At 37.2% G+C, this 17,741-nt stretch overlaps 1 protein-coding gene across 2 annotated transcripts in view; it reads right to left on the bottom strand.

Moving 5' to 3' along the window:
- Positions 1-1,030: 1,030 nt before the first annotated feature.
- Positions 1,031-17,741, bottom strand: part of LOC110465557 (GON-4-like protein) — a 47,429-nt gene continuing 30,718 nt past the window's right edge. For both annotated transcript variants that reach the window (XM_021521471.1, XM_021521473.1), the window contains exons 22-28: positions 10,872-11,024; positions 10,188-10,369; positions 9,120-9,315; positions 8,063-8,293; positions 5,559-7,021; positions 3,617-3,719; positions 1,031-2,797 (exon numbers count right to left, since the gene is read on the bottom strand). In XM_021521471.1, coding sequence (XP_021377146.1) covers positions 2,699-2,797; positions 3,617-3,719; positions 5,559-7,021; positions 8,063-8,293; positions 9,120-9,315; positions 10,188-10,369; positions 10,872-11,024 — 2,427 coding nt within the window. In that variant the 3' untranslated portion in view covers positions 1,031-2,698. The remainder of the gene's footprint in view (positions 2,798-3,616; positions 3,720-5,558; positions 7,022-8,062; positions 8,294-9,119; positions 9,316-10,187; positions 10,370-10,871; positions 11,025-17,741) is intronic.

The raw sequence follows: 17,741 nt of genomic DNA, 5'->3' as shown, positions 1-17,741 counted from the left end.
TTGACTTTAAGCAATCTGGATTGAAGAACCATCAAGTCTGGTTAACCTTGACCCCCTTTCAAAGAATACAGGGGTCAAATGTCTGATATTATTTTAAATTTGACCAATAGCATCCAGATGTGAAGGGCTATGTTTGTCCAAATTAGTTACCTTGAAAACTTTTGAAGGTTACTGGAGTAAAAACAAGTGAAAATCTTATAACAACAAAAAACATAAGGTGTAGAGCAATGATACGTGACCCTTGCTTGTTATCACTATTGTTTAAATGACCTTGATTCACTTTGAAGGTCACAAATATGAGATGAGTTTGCCAACAGCATCAAAGAACAGATTAGTGATACAGACCCGTTAGCCTAACGCTTAATGGGTCTGTATCACGGTATTCTGTTATTTGATGCTGTTGGCAAACTCATCTCATAATTTAGGTCTGATGAAACATTTGAATTATGACCAGATGCTGTGTTCTGTATCATATTTGGTACTGAAGGTCAAGAGTTCAGTAGGGGGTACATCTTTATAAGTTCCTATTTACTTCACTTTTCATTAATACATATATATATATGTGGTTGCCGAGTGCTGACATTCTGACCGGTATTACAAGCTTTACATCATGGCCAACTTTTCCTTATGAAGAAAAGTACATTAAAACCTCCTTATGCTGCCACCATTTGTCTAGCAAAATCTGGGTGTTATAAAGGTGTTCTGGAAATGTTTTGTTTTTTTGTTTTTTTACATCCTTCAAACAGTTATGGTCATATCAGGATGCAACAGGTTTTAGTTTGGAAATACATTAAGGGAGACATATAAAGGAATTGTTCAGAAATGTGGAAAAGGGGGCCCTGAAATATGCAGGCGCTAAGCAAGATGCCAATGAAATGAGTGGCGTTATATCATGGTTTTACCTGTCCTTTTTATCTCATCACATGACAAAGTTGTGCGACGGTATCCCCTACTTTGTCGGACAAGAGGTATGATGTATTTTGACCACATTTCCACCAAAGAGATCTCAGAAAAGCAGGTAAGAGAAATAGTTTTGACAATATTTTATTATTTTTATGGTGTTTTTTTTTTTTACATTATTTCATTGAGTTTGAGTACAGCAAGTACTTGACTCCCGATAATACAAACGGTATAACAAAACAATCTCGGACACTTCTACCATTAAAGCAGCGGCAATACGTCTAGCCATGATTGTCAACAAAATAAACTACAATTTACCACAAGTTAAAAACTGAACACATTTTCCTTCGCGATCTTTACAATTAATCTCATTAATGAATTACACTGCTGGTATGATAGCAAATCTCGCTTAAATATCAACCAACAATGATTTTACTTAAAACATGTACCTTAATGCTACAAAAATAAATAAAAACAATAATATCTGGATTTCAGAACCTTGTGTCCACTATAAAATATTGTTATTCTCTAGCTACATGCACAGTGTAATTGCAGCTCGCAGAACTGACTAGAAAGGTACGGTGGCTGTTGGGATGACAGTATACTGCAGCTATGAGAATAGTCTAACGGTACTTGAGTTGTCTAGGTAGTCAAATTGAGGTCTGAGGACAGACCAGTGGAACTTGTGTTATCGAGCCAGTCTACTGTAGCTCTGATGACCAACTGGAGGAACATGTATTGTCTTGGCCGTCTACTGTAGCTCTGATGACCAACTGGAGGAACATGTATTGTCTTGGCCGTCTACTGTAGCTCTGATGACCAACTGGAGGAACATGTATTGTCTTGGCCGTCTACTGTAGCTCTGATGACCAACTGGAGGAACATGTATTGTCTTGGCCGTCTACTGTAGCTCTGATGACCAACTGGAGGAACATGTATTGTCTTGGCCGTCTACTGTAGCTCTGATGACCAACTGGAGGAACATGTATTGTCTTGGCCGTCTACTGTAGCTCTGATGACCAACTGGAGGAACATGTATTGTCTTGGCCGTCTACTGTAGCTCTGATGACCAACTGGAGGAACATGTATTGTCTTGGCCGTCTACTGTAGCTCTGATGACCAACTGGAGGAACATGTATTGTCTTGGCCGTCTACTGTAGCTCTGATGACCAACTGGAGGAACATGTATTGTCTTGGCCGTCTACTGTAGCTCTGATGACCAACTGGAGGAACATGTATTGTCTTGGCCGTCTACTGTAGCTCTGATGACCAACTGGAGGAACATGTATTGTCTTGGCCGTCTACTGTAGCTCTGATGACCAACTGGAGGAACATGTATTGTCTTGGCCGTCTACTGTAGCTCTGATGACCAACTGGAGGAACTTGTGTTGTCTTGGCCGTCTACTGTAGCTCTGATGATCAACAGGAGGAACATGTATTGTCTTGGCCGTGTACTGTAGCTCTAATGACCAACAGGAGGAACATGTATTGTCTTGGCCGTCTAATGTAGCTCTGATGATCAACAGGAGGAACGTGTATTGTCTTGGCCGTCTACTGTAGCTCTGATGTCCAACAGGAGGAACATGTATTGTCTTGGCCGTGTACTGTAGCTCTAATGACCAACAGTAGGAACATGTATTGTCTTGGCCGTCTACCGTAGCTCTGATGACCAACTGGAGGAACTTGTGTTGTCTTGGCCGTCTACTGTAGCTCTGATGATCAACAGGAGGAACGTGTGTTGTCTTGGCCGTCTACTGTAGCTCTGATGACCAACAGGAGGAACTTGTGTTGTGGCAGTCTACTGTAGCTCCGATGACCGACTGGAGGAACTAGTGTCGTTGTCACTGGCAGTCTCTTGCCCAAGTAACTCCAGCATGTGTTGAAATCTCTTTAAAACCTGAAATATTCATTAGCATACAATATAACCGGAACATATTCCAGAAACAAATACGGACAAATAATAGTCAAACATGACAGTACAATCAGTTGTCCACACTTATAAGGTTTTAATATCATGGACTACATGTAACTGACGTTCACCTAATGGTAAAAATCATCCATTATACACATGCTAAATTATACTGTGATCTTTCCATTTTGTGGGTTTTTTGCTTTCCTTTTTGTCATTTTTCTACTGAAATGTTAAAACTACTATTGTTTGACCTTTGGAAGGAAAATTATAAGGAATATAAATGGTTGGTACTGAAGTACCTGTTGAAGATAAAAGGGGTAATTGATTCTTCAGTGTTCAACAAATCCAGGCCAACTACTATTGATTATTAAGGAAAACGGCTGGTAATGTTGTGTTTTTTTTATTTCATATTTCTCCATAAATGTTCTAGAGATCGGTTTCTTGAAATCTATCAACTTTTTTTTGAGTCAAGAGGTGATCAGGTAACATATTAACTATTTTAAAATTTCAATTAATGTTCGAAAAATATAACCCTTAAAATGAATTTGATGTTGGGAATTGAGAAAGTTTTTAAAGAAGTAATGTGATTCCTTGTTTTGTTTAGGATGGGTACATTTGACTTGTCAGATTAAGCATTTATTCCTGCACTATGTATACTGATCTTGAGTGATCTCAAGATGTAAACGTCAAAATGAATGTCCAATCTGAAGATTCAAATTACACTACACTGTGAGTATCATGATTCAAACTATTCTTGACCTAATTATTATTAGCAAGGGAGATAACTCTATAAAACACTCTTACCTGTGTGCCAGTCTTGTTCCCCATCTGTTTAGCTAACTCGTCAAATGTTCGAGGGGATGTGCCACATTCCTTCACATGCTCTAGAATTTTTCTGTCTGTTTCTCTGTTGAAGAAATTAAACAAAATTTTTAAGTAACAAACTGTATCCAACCCATATATTATCATCAAATTAAGGTGCCATTGATGCAGTGTTGAATCTGGAAACCAGTCTAAGGCCTTAGTAATGGTGACATTGGCCTTGAAACCCAGAAACATGAACTCATTCCAGGAAGTTTTGTACTACATGTTATTTATCATTTGATCAAAATCTAATAACAGCAATGACAGTGAATCAGGACACAGTATGCAACAGGACAGGATGGACATAGGTAACGCCATAATTATGCTCCCTATAAAATGGCGGAAGGGGGCATGAAAAGGCCCCCCCAAAGGTATGATGACTGGTTATCATGTTTATCCTACCCTAACTAGTTAATTTTAAAGTTGCAAGACATTCCATAAACATTGGGTCTATATATACAAGTTGAAATTTGAGTTAAACAAATCACTCATTGGGGAACCGCTTGTAAAGATCTTGTACGGTAAACCTCCGGTCAGATTGACAAAATTAAATAAATATTGTCAATCCTGTTTGAATTACACAAAATTGTAGCCACCAAAATGATAAGTAGTTTGAAAATTCCAAGTCGACATTGGCAAAAATCACGACAAACAGTCAAGTCGTTGATACAGGAAAACTGGCCATGGGTGTGTGAATTTTAAGTCCCATTCACATGTACAGTATACGTACAACAAAAAGATATCTTGTACAAATGCTTTTTAATCCAAAATGTTTGACCCTTTAACCTTTACTGATGATCGCCAAAATCTAATCAGGTGTAGAACTTAATATTATTGTTCCATTGTGAAAACATGTTTTGAATCTGGGGTTCATTAAGCAATAAACTGCATAGATGTGGCAGACCAACTGGTATAACTGCCACATGTGTCACAGACAAACTGAATGGTGCGCACTAGCGCACCATGATAAGTTTGTCTGTGACACATGTGGAAGTTATACCAGTTGGTCTGCCACATCTATGCAGTTTATTGCTTATATTTATATTTCCATAATGAGAATTCGCAAAAAAAAAATATGTCTTTTCCAAATTTCAAATTTCCCGCTTATTACCGTCAGGTCAGGTCAGTATCTAGAACGGCACAAAGATAACAGCTGACGTCATGCGCTATTTCCCATACAAAATTGAAAAGACTCCGCAACTTTCGTTAATAATTCATTTGATTTTGATTTATATATATATCATATTCTCGATTCATAAATAGTAACAAATGACATTTTGTAAGTAACTAATCAAGTGTCGTAAAACATTTTCCGATTTTATTGCGACCTATATCCGGCGCACGCACCCAACGGAAGTCTGCAGTAATCAGGTCAGAGTTATATTTGAAGTCCGGCATGTTGTTGATGTTGATCGTGCAACCGGAGAAGGCTGAATTTGTGAAAAATCCAGGCATATCATTGTTTGTTGATCACACAGACACTTGAGACAGGCAGCTGGTGTTCGGGATCAAAGCAGAAGATACCGATAAGTTCGGTAGTGACACTGTTAAGATGCTCGGAGGTGCAAAGACCAACTTCAGTTATAGTCTCATAAGATGAAGCTGCTATTGGCAGTACGTTAGTAGTAATATAGAAGGGCTTTGCCACACCTAATGTAAATATTGAGATATGTTGTACACAAGCTATTTACAACAAGCTCGCACACAAAACACTATGCACTCACGCAGATACACTGACTTTATACGCCTCTCTACTTAGTGAAGGGTAATAAGGGCTGCTTAAAATTTCATATTTAAACATCACCAAAAATCACAGCCGGAACAGTAACAAAACACATTGATTAGGCCTACAGAAGTCCAATTTACAACACTACAAACTTACTTTGACCAGTCTTGACTTCTTGATCCTTCATCAGAGCTGGACACACAAGATGTGTTTGTTTTCACAGAGTCTGCTTCATCAGTCTCTGTTGTAGAAGGTGGTGATGATGATGCTTGACATGTACCTAGCTGTGGTGTGGACACATTTACTATGTCACCACTAGTTTTATCCATGGATGCATTGATGTGTCTGCTGGTTAGTGCTTGTCCAGCACTGTCCGTATTTCTGGACTGGTCAGTGCTAACGTTTGGCATACTCTCCATTGCAACATCAAATTCACTTACACATCCTGTAAAACCCTTCCTCAGTTTATCATCTCTCTGCACGCCAGACCTATCTGATCCTGTAGCACCCGGACGTAATAACTGACCAGTTTTCTGGCTGTCCTCTGGTCTAGGACAACTGACCATAGAGAAAGCACTATTTGATGACAGTTCCAGGTTCAGATTTGGTTGTGAAGCACTTGTAGACGTAGTCAGGAAGGAGCAGTCCATAGAAGAATCACCCTGCCCAATCATGGCCTCACTGAAAGCTTTGGCCAGTATACTAGAGCTCCCTCTGGTGTTGCCCCTACCGTCCATCAGTGTCGTGTCCATGGTGACATCTCCTTGTCCTATCATGGCAGCCTTCACTGCCTTGGCTAGGATGTCTGAGCAGGTGCTGTCCTTGGATGGAGAACCAAACTCCCCCGCATGTCGTAGCAGGTTCACTGCAGGGGTCAGACGCTTCTGAGGGGACAGACTGGCATCCTCCGTCATCAAATCCAGATTGTTGGGGAGTGACGAGCTTGATGAAGAAGACTTCAGACTTGTGTCCTCACAATAGGTGTGTGTACTCACACTGGGACCAGGAACAGTGCTCGTCATAGTCTCTGTAGAAAAATGTCTGATACCTGCCTCTGTACCGTTTCCCTGAAATGTCCGATTTTCAGATACCTTAGCGGGTAACACAATACAAGCGGGTTCAGAGGTCTGTGCTAGCTGAACTGGTAGCCTCATACCACTAGACTCGAAGGCCTTCACTGTCTGAGCAAGTAACCTTGAACTATCCGACTCCAAGATCGGGGCTGACTGAACAGGTAAAGTCACACTACCCTGCTGCATAACTGAGGAGTCTTTACTGATTCCCTGCCCCTCACACAGACTTCTTGGGTTAGCTAGTCTTTGGTCAGGAATGACTGCAGTTCCAGTAACTGGTAAGTCTTGTGGTAAAATATGTTTTCTTTGGATTGAGGAGGATGTATCGTCTATGACACCAAATAAGGAGGTGGCCACGCCTCTTCTCTGTCCTGCCCCTTCATTAGATGCTGTGGCTTGACTGGTCAATTCCTTGTTAGGTGTAATGGACTTTTGTGCCTCGGACCTTGGTGGTGATCCTGATATAGACCCTTTTTGAGGAGATTCTGCCATCTCATTCAAAGTCATGAACCTCCCTTTCGCCTTTTTCTTCAATGATATTTTCATCTGAAGCAAAAAGTATAATATCAAATAAAACTTGTAACATGCATTGAACATTGTCCCTGAAATCCCTAGAACCTATTTAAGTGGAATAAATCACATAAACAAAGAAATAATATTGCCAGTACTAAATGAGGTATTTAATATAGATATAAAACATTACGATATAATATCATTCAGTGTTTAGAATAAGAGTTTAATTCTAAACAGTAGTATTTCATTCACAGAAGTCATTGAACCTCGTACCAAGCCATCTACTACAGTTACTATATTCATCGATTTGGAATGTTGTTGTTCATTACACTTTGTACCAAGCCATCTACTCCAGTTACTATATTCATCGATTTGGAGTGTGGTTGTTCATTACACTTTGTACAAAGCCATCTACTACAGTTACTATATTCATCGATTTGGTATGTGGTTGTTCATTACACGTTGTACCAAGCCATCTACTACAGCTACTATATTCATCGATTTGGAATGTGGTTGTTCATTACACGTTGTACCAAGCCATCTACTACAGCTACTATATTCATCGATTTGGAATGTGGTTGTTCATTACACGTTGTACCAAGCCATCTACTACAGTTACTATATTCAGCGATTTGGAATGTGGTTGTTCATTACACTTTGTACCAAGCCTTCTACTACAGTTACTATATTCATCGATTTGGAATGTGGTTTTTCATTACACTTTGTACCAAGCCATCTACTACAGTTACTATATTCATCGATTTGGAGTGTGGTTGTTCATTACACTTTGTACAAAGCCATCTACTACAGTTACTATATTCATCGATTTGGAATGTGGTTTTTCATTACACTTTGTACCAAGCCATCTACTACAGTTACTATAGTCAGCGATTTGGAATGTGGTTGTTCATTACACTTTGTACCCAGCCTTCTACTACAGTTACTATATTCATCGATTTGGAATGTGGTTGTTCATTACACTTTGCACCAAGCCATCTACTACAGTTACTATATTCATCGATTTGGAATGTGGTTGTTGATTACACTTTGTACCAAGCAATCTACTACACTTACTTTATTCATGGACTTGTTACGTGGTTGTTCTTCTAGAAGGGAAATATCCATGTTTTCTTTTTCTGCGGCAGCTGTATCATCTTCGTACCACTCCCCGTTGTCATGGTTCCTCGCACCATCTTTCACCTCCTCTTTCTGTACGGACCTTCCCTTGATTGGCTTGTGAAATATGACCTTGACCTTCTTCAGCGTCTTGGTATTCACACGGTAAAATAGCTCCCCATCAATCACCTGAACATCAGAGAGCACCCTATCTTATAATGTCTAAATCAGAGAGCACCCTATCTAATAACGTCTAAATCAGAGAGCACCCTACCTTATAATGTCTAAATCAGAGAGCACCCTATCTAATAATGTCTAAATCAGAGAGCACCCTATCTAATAATGTCTAATCTTTTATCAGTTTAACATGAATTCAAACAGTTAATCAATTTGCAATGAATCCTAAAACATGACACCATTTGTCCTAATAAGAGCCAAAACAACTAGGTAAAGCATGATACTACAAACTCAAAATAGATGCACATCACGAAGCCATATGTGTGTCCTCTTACAAGAACTTTTGGCTACAGGGAACTTATTTGTTTGGTCTACTAATCAGAAGTTGCTATAAACATGTTTACTATAGTGTGACTTTGTTAGGTTTTAGACTGTAACACTGTTTTTAATTCATATATTGGTATGCTTTCATTTTTGTTTGATTGCCTCTTTTAGACACTGGCCTCAGAAAGTCTGAATAAGAGTTGATGGAATTTCCAATTCCTTATTCTTTTGAACAACATTGTACTACAATTATAAAATTGTCTGAGTTGTTCTTACATTATGTTTTACTTGTGACCTTGAAAGTGGATCAAGGTCATTCATTTAAACAAACTATAGCCCTTAATTCCATCATAAAAAAGGCAAAATATCATGACCCTAGGCTATTTCTTATTCAGAAGTTGACACAGGACAGACGTACAGTAGACAATACACAATCATATTGGCCTATAGGAAAAGTGAGCTGAAGAAAATCTTCTACACTACTACCTGAGACCTGAAAACAGACAAACTCTACCTTGAGGCAACAGGAGTAGCAGTGCTTGTTCCGTTTGAAATAGTTGGTGTCAACAGGATTGTTATGGCAACGACATTGACATTTCTTTGTACCACTTATATCCTCCTCATCTGGTAACTCCACCTCCTCAAATCCATCAAAATCTGCCTCCTCATCACTTTCACCAAGAGTTATCTCCTCATAGTCTGTCAGGTAACTAAAAAAATACAGAGTTATCTCCTCATAATCTGTCAGGTAACTGAAAATACAGAGTTATCTCCTCATAATCTGTCATGTTACTGAAAATACAGAGTCATTTCCTCATAATCTGTCAGGTAACTGAAAATACAGAGTTATCTCCTCATAATCTGTCAGGTTACTGAAAATACAGAGTTATCTCCTCATAATCTATCATGTTACTGAAAATACAGTCGTTTCCTCATAATCTGTCAAGTAACTGAAAATACAGAGTTATCTCCTCGGAATCTGTCAGGTATCTGAAAATACAGAGTTATCTCCTCAAAGTCTATTATCTCCTCACAGTCTATCAAACGACAGTAAATTCAGAGTTGTTTCCCAATTGATTATGCAATCTTTTTAAATCTTTAACAAATATTCACAAACATTAAATTTTTGTTATAATAATGGGTACATTTTTGACATACTTAATATGCTTTTTATAGCATAAGCTATCCATGATTTTTTTTGTGTCTAGACAGTTACAAATCAGCTTCAGATAGGCCTCATTTATTGAATGTTATAACATTAGTAAACATCCAATCTTGAGGTAATATATATATATGCATTATTTCATAGAAGTATGAATCAGACTTCAAAATGATATTTAAGATTTCTACTTTATATGATATTGGTGGATGGTGGTGCTGGGGGAATGGGGGTATTTATATGAAACATAATTTTTCTGGAGTGAGGGGTAGAGGTCATTTTTAAAAATAAGAGATGGTATACATACTGAATGCTAACTTTCGTGAGGTGGGGTATTCATCCTTAAAGATGAGAGGGCACACACTGAACTGGGGTGGAGCAGGATATTTATCCCTAGATAGGGCAAACACACTGAATACATACCTTTCCGGAGGATGTTCATCCTTAAAGAAGAGAGATAACTCCTGCAGGAGGTGAATCTGTCCCTTTAGGAGAGGCTCTAGGGCAACCTTAAGCTCTGCTGCACTTTTGTTGTGTTTCTGAGACCAGGAGGACAGGACCTTGAGACACTTCTGGAAATGAGTTGGATGTCGGAGAAAGTGAACCTGGTGGATAAAAAATAAAGAAAACTTTACTGAAAAAGGTAAAACATAAAATAATGAGGCATTATCAGATTAGTTAAAAAGATTAATAACAATCTGAACACATTAAAATAAATGCTTATCATTTGCAAATTGAAAAAAAATGCATTATGTTGTTAGCAATAAGGAGTGTTGATTTTAGGCTGAAGGAGTATTTTGGTCTTGAGATTGCATCTCTATGAAAATTTGCATTTCAGTAGTGTATTTCTCATAGTGTACAAGAAGTGTTATGTCTGATATAGTTTAGGTTTAGAGTATTTTTGTACTACTCTCATCGGTCAATCAAGTAAACAGTACATTCAACCTACAGATTTATTTCTTTATTTCAACAAACAACTGAGTACACAATATCTAAAACCACCACGTTTATAGTAAAACATGTATACTGCTATATGTATACTTAAAGTTTTCAAGCTAATTATTTGAATAATACATGTATCAATTTAGTCTAGTCTGTATAGTGTACCTCAAGTTTGCGAAGGAAGGTTCTGGCTCGGATGAACTCCTGTGTCGTCATGTAGCAGCCACATTCTACAGCCTGCTCCGGAAGAAGAAACCCTGCGAAGTCTGTCACCAGGTCAGGGTATTCCTTTAGCACAACACGCAGCTCTTTGTATAACTGTAAGATAATAATATACATACAATGTATTAATTTTAAAACATTCACTAGTCTGTCACCAAATCAGGGAAGTTGTTGTATACATTACTTTGGAAACTGTCTGTTGTCAGCTAGGGGTAAAAATGTAGAAAATTCATGCAGTAATTACTTTGAAGTTCATTGAAATAACATTAACCTATAAATAGCAACACCTTTACAGGATAAACTTTGAAGAATTATCCGAATTGGCACATCGGAACATAAGTTTAAGTTTTAAATACATGTTCAAAATGGCACTGTGGCAGCCGTATTGGTTTTTTGACCAACATGAAAAATGAAAACACTTTGTCAGGACCATGTACTGAACATTCCTTTGAAGTTTCATTGAAAAGCTTCAGAAGAACTGAAATTTGAAATTGAAAATATATTTTGACCAACCTGAAAGTAACAATTCTCTGAGCAATACACTGAAAATGTCCATGAAGTTTCATCTAAATCTCTACTTAATTTACGATAAACTTGTAAGGGGAAGTAACTCCCATATCACTAATGTCACCAGTGACCAAGCTGGCAGAATGTCAGCGAAACTGTCTTGGTAAGAACAGTGTTTTCACATAGCAGTGTCTCGATGAATCTTGCAAACAGATAAACTTCCAAAATGTTAAATGTCAACACATGAAAAACGATGTCTGTCACTGTCTAAGACAATCAAATAGAGGCATAGAAATGACACTCAACTGTAAATTGTTCATACAGTTTAAGAAGTAACCAGATTAATTTTCTCTTGAAACTGATGAAGATAATATTGATCTTTAAGGACTGAAAGTAACAACAATCTCTAATGATGACTGAAAGTTAACAACAATCTCTAATGTTGACTGAAAGTAACAACAATCTCTAATGTTGACTGAAAGTAACAACAATCTCTAATGTTGACTGAAAATTAACAACAATCTCTAATGTTGACTGAAAGTAACAACAATCTCTAATGTTGACTGAAAGTTAACAACAATCTCTAATGTTGACTGAAAGTAACAACAATCTCTAATGTTGACTGAAAGTAACAACAATCTCTAATGTTGACTGAAAATTAACAACAATCTCTAATGTTGACTGAAAGTAACAACAATCTCTAATGTTGACTGAAAGTTAACAACAATCTCTAATGTTCACTGAAAGTAACAACAATCTCTAATGTTGACTGAAAGTAACAACAATCTCTCATGTTGACTGAAAGTAACAACAATATCTAATGTTGACTGAAAGTAACAACAATCTCTAATGTTGACTGAAAATTAACAACAATCTCTAATGTTCACTGAAAGTAACAACAATCTCTAATGTTGACTGAAAGTTAACAACAATCTCTAATGTCGACTAAAAGTAACAACAATCTCTAATGTTGACTGAAAGTAACAACAATGTCTAAATTTGACTGAAAGTAACGACAATCTCTAATGTTTACTGAAAGTAACAACAATCTCTAATGCTGACTGAAAGTAAACAACAATCTCTAATGTCGACTAAAAGTAACAAGTCAATATAACTACCTATGAAGTCTCACTTTTATGGAAGGGTAGTCCCAATTTTTTTACTCAATTTTTTTACTTTAGAAACTGGCAGAAGTCTCTGTATCTTACTTTTTCTTCATGATTTTTTAAAATTTGTTGTATAGAACAACTATTTCTATGGCATTTTCTAAGATTATTCTATCAAATAGGGTTATTTTACATACTTTATAATAATTGTTATATGTAGTTTGAACTTTTCCATCATGAATGGTTGACAAGTGTGGTGAGTGTGATCTCTACTGATACCTTGATTATAGGTGTATCTGTATCAGACAAAAAGACAGCCAGAGGAACTATAAACATGTGTATCTTAACTGGATATCTTGTGTTAAAACATTCTCATTTCCGAGTTGTTATACATTTATGAGACTAATCTAGAATTACGACAATTGGCGTCTGAGGACAGCAAATGCTATAAAAGTGTATTTAAGTCTTAAATGTACATCATTATGACTAACACAAGTATTCGCTCTCATGCCAATTTTAATGGCTGTCTTGGAATAATAAAATTGTCACCTGAGACAGGTGAGTAAGCGAGACTGACAGGGCAGGTGAGAATGCCTCAGAATAAACCTGACCACTATATTTGTCGATTATGTTTTATTGCCTTCACTTGTTATTACAGTCCACAGCACACAACTTCAGCTATGTTGTGTACTTAAGCATCATCGTACCACTGCCAAAAACTGAAACTAAGTGTTGGCAACTTTTTTCTTGCAGCACTTATATAGCTTTGTTAAATCATTTCTGAAAAGATACCCAAACCTTGCAAGACTTTTATGAGAAATAAATGTAATAAAGAAAGATGTGGAAAAAATTCAGCTGGGCTAGACTTGGGTCGGAACATGACTACATTTCAGATTGTTATACTATCGCTCTAACCAGTTGAGCTACCTGGTCATCTCCAGTTTCCTGCCCCAACTGTGCTACAGTTATATTCAAATGGAAGTTCAAGGGTATACGAAAAACAAAGCACAGTGGGTCAGGGATCCTTAATCTTGGCTTTCTGTATGTGACTAGGATCAAATTATAATAGGGGGCAGAATATTTTCCAGATCTGTGACATGATGATCACATCATGGTAGAGAGCAAGCAACCTCAGCTCTGTTCAACTTATTACGATCAGGTCATTGATTTAAGAAACTTTAGATCTTTTGGTAACTAACTGAATTTTTCATTCTCTTGAGTTTGAGATAGGGGGATCTCAACTCCAAGGGGAAGATTCCACAAGAAATTGACAACTTAAGAATCTTTCCCCGAGGGTTGAGATCCCCCATCCCACCCCCAAGGGTTAATTCTTTTTCTCTTACCCTCTTAGACATATAATGCAATGTTGACATACATGTAACAGGGCCAATGCACTTTTCATGTGACGTTAATGAAATGTTGACCACAATGCCAATGCAATGTTAACATGATATGAAATAATTTTTATGACTAGGGACTCCATCATCGCAAATCTTAGAGTGCGACAGGGATATCTCGCACCGGAAAAAGTGTTGATACACCTTTCCAGAGAAGGGGAAATAATTAGCACATCACGTTAGAGGGTAGCCAACTTTGTCGTTTTTAGCGACTTATCTGACCACATCAGAATGGGGAGCAGAAATCTTTAGCTCTGTACAGATTGTGACAGGGAGCAGAGAAAATGAAAAATATAGCAATTCACTGAGGGAGGGTCGACAGAACAGTCTGATGACCCTGTATATGCACTTTTACTTCTACCCCCCCTTCCTTTCCCTAACAACAAAATCCTGGATACGCCTAATGGTTACAGAATACAAACACCCCATGCATGACTTGAAATAAAAGTTGCCAATTTCTATAATCAATGATGTGCTGATTGACTACCAGAGTGGACACTGCCTGAGTAATAAATGTCTGGCCTTGTGTACAATAGACTTGAGACAGGGGTCTGTGTCAACAAAGCTCTTGATTGTGTGGACAGTAACTCATCCCCATACAAAAACGACCTCTTGTGTTTGGTTAAATCCTCAGCACTTGACGGTAAGTCCCCATCAGAGTGTAATAAGATGCCTCTGACAACACTTGTTGCGGCTATCTCTCCCACTAAACAATCAGGCTTATCCAAACTTGTTAATGATAATGATATTTTTGACATATTAACAAACAGATCGTCCAATAAACATGAAACAGCTTCATTTTTAGCAGACAAAAATGAGAATGAAACTACATTTTTCACAATATGTGCATTTAATTCGAAATCTTACTATCTGAAAATAAATATCCTAATTATGTCCATCAGATAAAGTGAAGAGGCAATCTTTGTTATTATAAAGTCAGATACCTTCACTATCTGGCAAAATAATTATTTTAGTTCTTTGGTAGTTATTGGATGTCTTTTAACTCTGATGTTTCAAATACCTCCAAAACCAATCCCTGCTCCAAATGCAACTACAATACGAATGTAATAGGGTACATTTTGTACAACTATATATCTATTTTTACACTTCATCTGCATAAAGCAATTCCCAAACTTGACTAGGGTAAACATCTTGGCAGTTTAATCAGGGGAACAGTTTGAGCACGTGAATTTAGTTCAAACTTTTTTTAATAATATTTTTTCTAACTTCTAAATAAAACCACCAATAATTCTTTGAATTCGCTAAACATTGACCAATATTTACATTTCTACTGATCTTGGACTCAATATACCTACTTAACATTTAAAAGGTTATTTCTCAATGAACTTTTCAGTTGGTGTATGAATACATCAGCATATTATCAACCTGATTACTCTGTTATTCAGCCGAGCGCGGAAAGTAGTTCCATTCATAGATCGTTTTCAGTTATTATTTTTTTTGTCAGAAGTATTCAATTGAATTCAAAAAATAATTTACATCTTAATTTGCTTATTCATCGTCTCACAGTGAGTGATGATGTCATAAGTGTTGTTACCTTCTGTGGTGTTAGACTTGCACAAGACCGATATTTTAGAAATTATCCGAACAAATATCAATATCGCTCTAAATGTAAATATAAGGATAGAATCCCATTTTGTTGAGGTTTATGGGGTATAAACCTCAATTGGTCTTGAGACAAATTCTAATGAAATTCTTTAATGAATTTAACCTTTGAACTGGACCTGTTATATTTATAATGGACATGACAGATAGCTATAATACAAAGTAAAGCTATATGAAATGAATTTAAATACTTAACATACCAGTGTATGGTTTAGAGATAAAAATTTAAAAGGACAAACAGACAGACACAGGAAATATTTGTAAAACATAAATACTGGATATGCCCTTACTCTTTAAACATTTTCTTCAGATTGGTAAAAAAAAGCGTAGCTGAATTGAGTCATTTCGGTACATATAAAACTATTTTACGTAGCCGAAATCGACATCGATTTTATGGACAATTCGTAAACATTTTACACCTCTGTGTGCATACGCTTCACTGGTCATTTGTCTGATGAAGGTGACAGTGTACATATCGTACTAGTCATCGAAACGTCACATAGAAAATTTCATTGGTTGTGTAAAAAGAACTTTTCATAATGCCCCTACTCTCACTATTGCAAATTCTGAAGTCAATAAAGCGGAAAAATGAAGGTCACACTGACCTATATTAGAAATATGTAGTGTAGTACGCTAGAGTTATCCACACATATGAAGTTTGATGATTCTACTGCCAGAGTAACAGACCTACTGGGTAAATGTAACATCCAACCAAGACAAACACATGATGCCCATTTCACCACATTGTGGGGGCTAACAAAGGTCATTGAAATGGAGAACACAGATTAAGGATGGTGAGTTGGTTTGTTTTTGCTTTACAGCAATGGTCATTTAAGGACATGCCAGGTTTTGGTTATGGAGGAAAACTGAAGTGCGCAGAGATAAACCACCATCATGAGACCAGTACCTGGCGACTGCCCTCCGTAGGACTCAAACCCGCAACCCAGTGGTGGAGGGCTAGTGATCATCGATATCGGACACCTTAACCACTCAGCCCCAATTAAGGATGCTGAGAGACTAGGTTCGAGTCATTGAGTGACAATAGGTCAGGTAACCTTCCATAATCCTGACAATCACTCCGTACACTTTGGGGTACATTGACACCTGTGAATGTGTATGTTAGGACGAGACCTAGAGACAAATAAAGGCTATATGTACACATTCACTGAAGCAGAGACAAGATCCACACAGACCAAAACAGGTTATAAACACTAACCAAGGGACAAGACCAAGCTCGACTGAAACTGGTCTACAAACTAATATAGGAATTAGACCAAGGCAGACCGAAATAGGCTATACACACTTATCAATATTTGGATGGGACGAAAAAAAACCAATCATGAATCTTATTGAAGAAACCTATGTAGGATTAAACCAAGACAGTTTAACGGCCCATCGACGGCTGTGGTCATTTAGGGCCATGTTGATTTATTTATTTATTTATCTTATTTTAACAAACATGTTAATCGTGAAGATAAAATCAGATAAAAATGGTTGATTTTTAAAAGTATTCGCATTGTATGTGTAGATAATAAAAATAATGATAAAAGGGGGTTAAAATAATAAAAGAGGTAACGAATAGATGATATGGAATATGCGGTTTATATATAACGTCAAAAATGATACGGTTGGTTAAAAGACATCAGAGTCTATAAAATAGACCGATATCTTTTAAATAGTTAAATAATGCCTTCGAATCCACGGAACTGAAAAGTGTTTTCATATCCAGGACTCGGAAGTAGTTATCACGAATGTGTTTCAAATCGGAACATTCTATTAAAAAATGCTCCACTGTAAATGGAGTGTCACATGCGTGGCATGAAGGTATATCTTCTCGTTTTAAAAGGTACGAATGAGTAGGATATGTGTGCCCAGTGCGGAGCCGAGCGAGGACAACTTCCTCTCTACGATCTTTCCGACTGGGAATAGATGTTTTAAGTTTCGGTTGTATCTTAAAAAGTTTGTTGTTGGTCTCCAGAGACCAGCGTTTCTGCCATTCATTTTGAATGGCTGTACGAATAGTAGGTTTAAAATCTGTGTATGGTAGTTTGATATTTGTTTGTTCGAGATTCAATGCATTTTTTGCTTCCCTGTCAGCAAATTCGTTGCCTTTTATTCCGACATGGCTCGGAATCCATAGTAAAGTTATTTTAGACTTTTTTAATATACGAGATATTCGA

This window comes from Mizuhopecten yessoensis, unplaced genomic scaffold, assembly GCF_002113885.1.
Source record: "Mizuhopecten yessoensis strain PY_sf001 unplaced genomic scaffold, ASM211388v2 scaffold11091, whole genome shotgun sequence".
Taxonomy (NCBI): Eukaryota; Metazoa; Mollusca; class Bivalvia; order Pectinida; family Pectinidae; genus Mizuhopecten; species Mizuhopecten yessoensis.
Note: the sequence above shows the minus strand (reverse complement) of the source record. Positions and strands in the feature narration are given on the sequence as shown.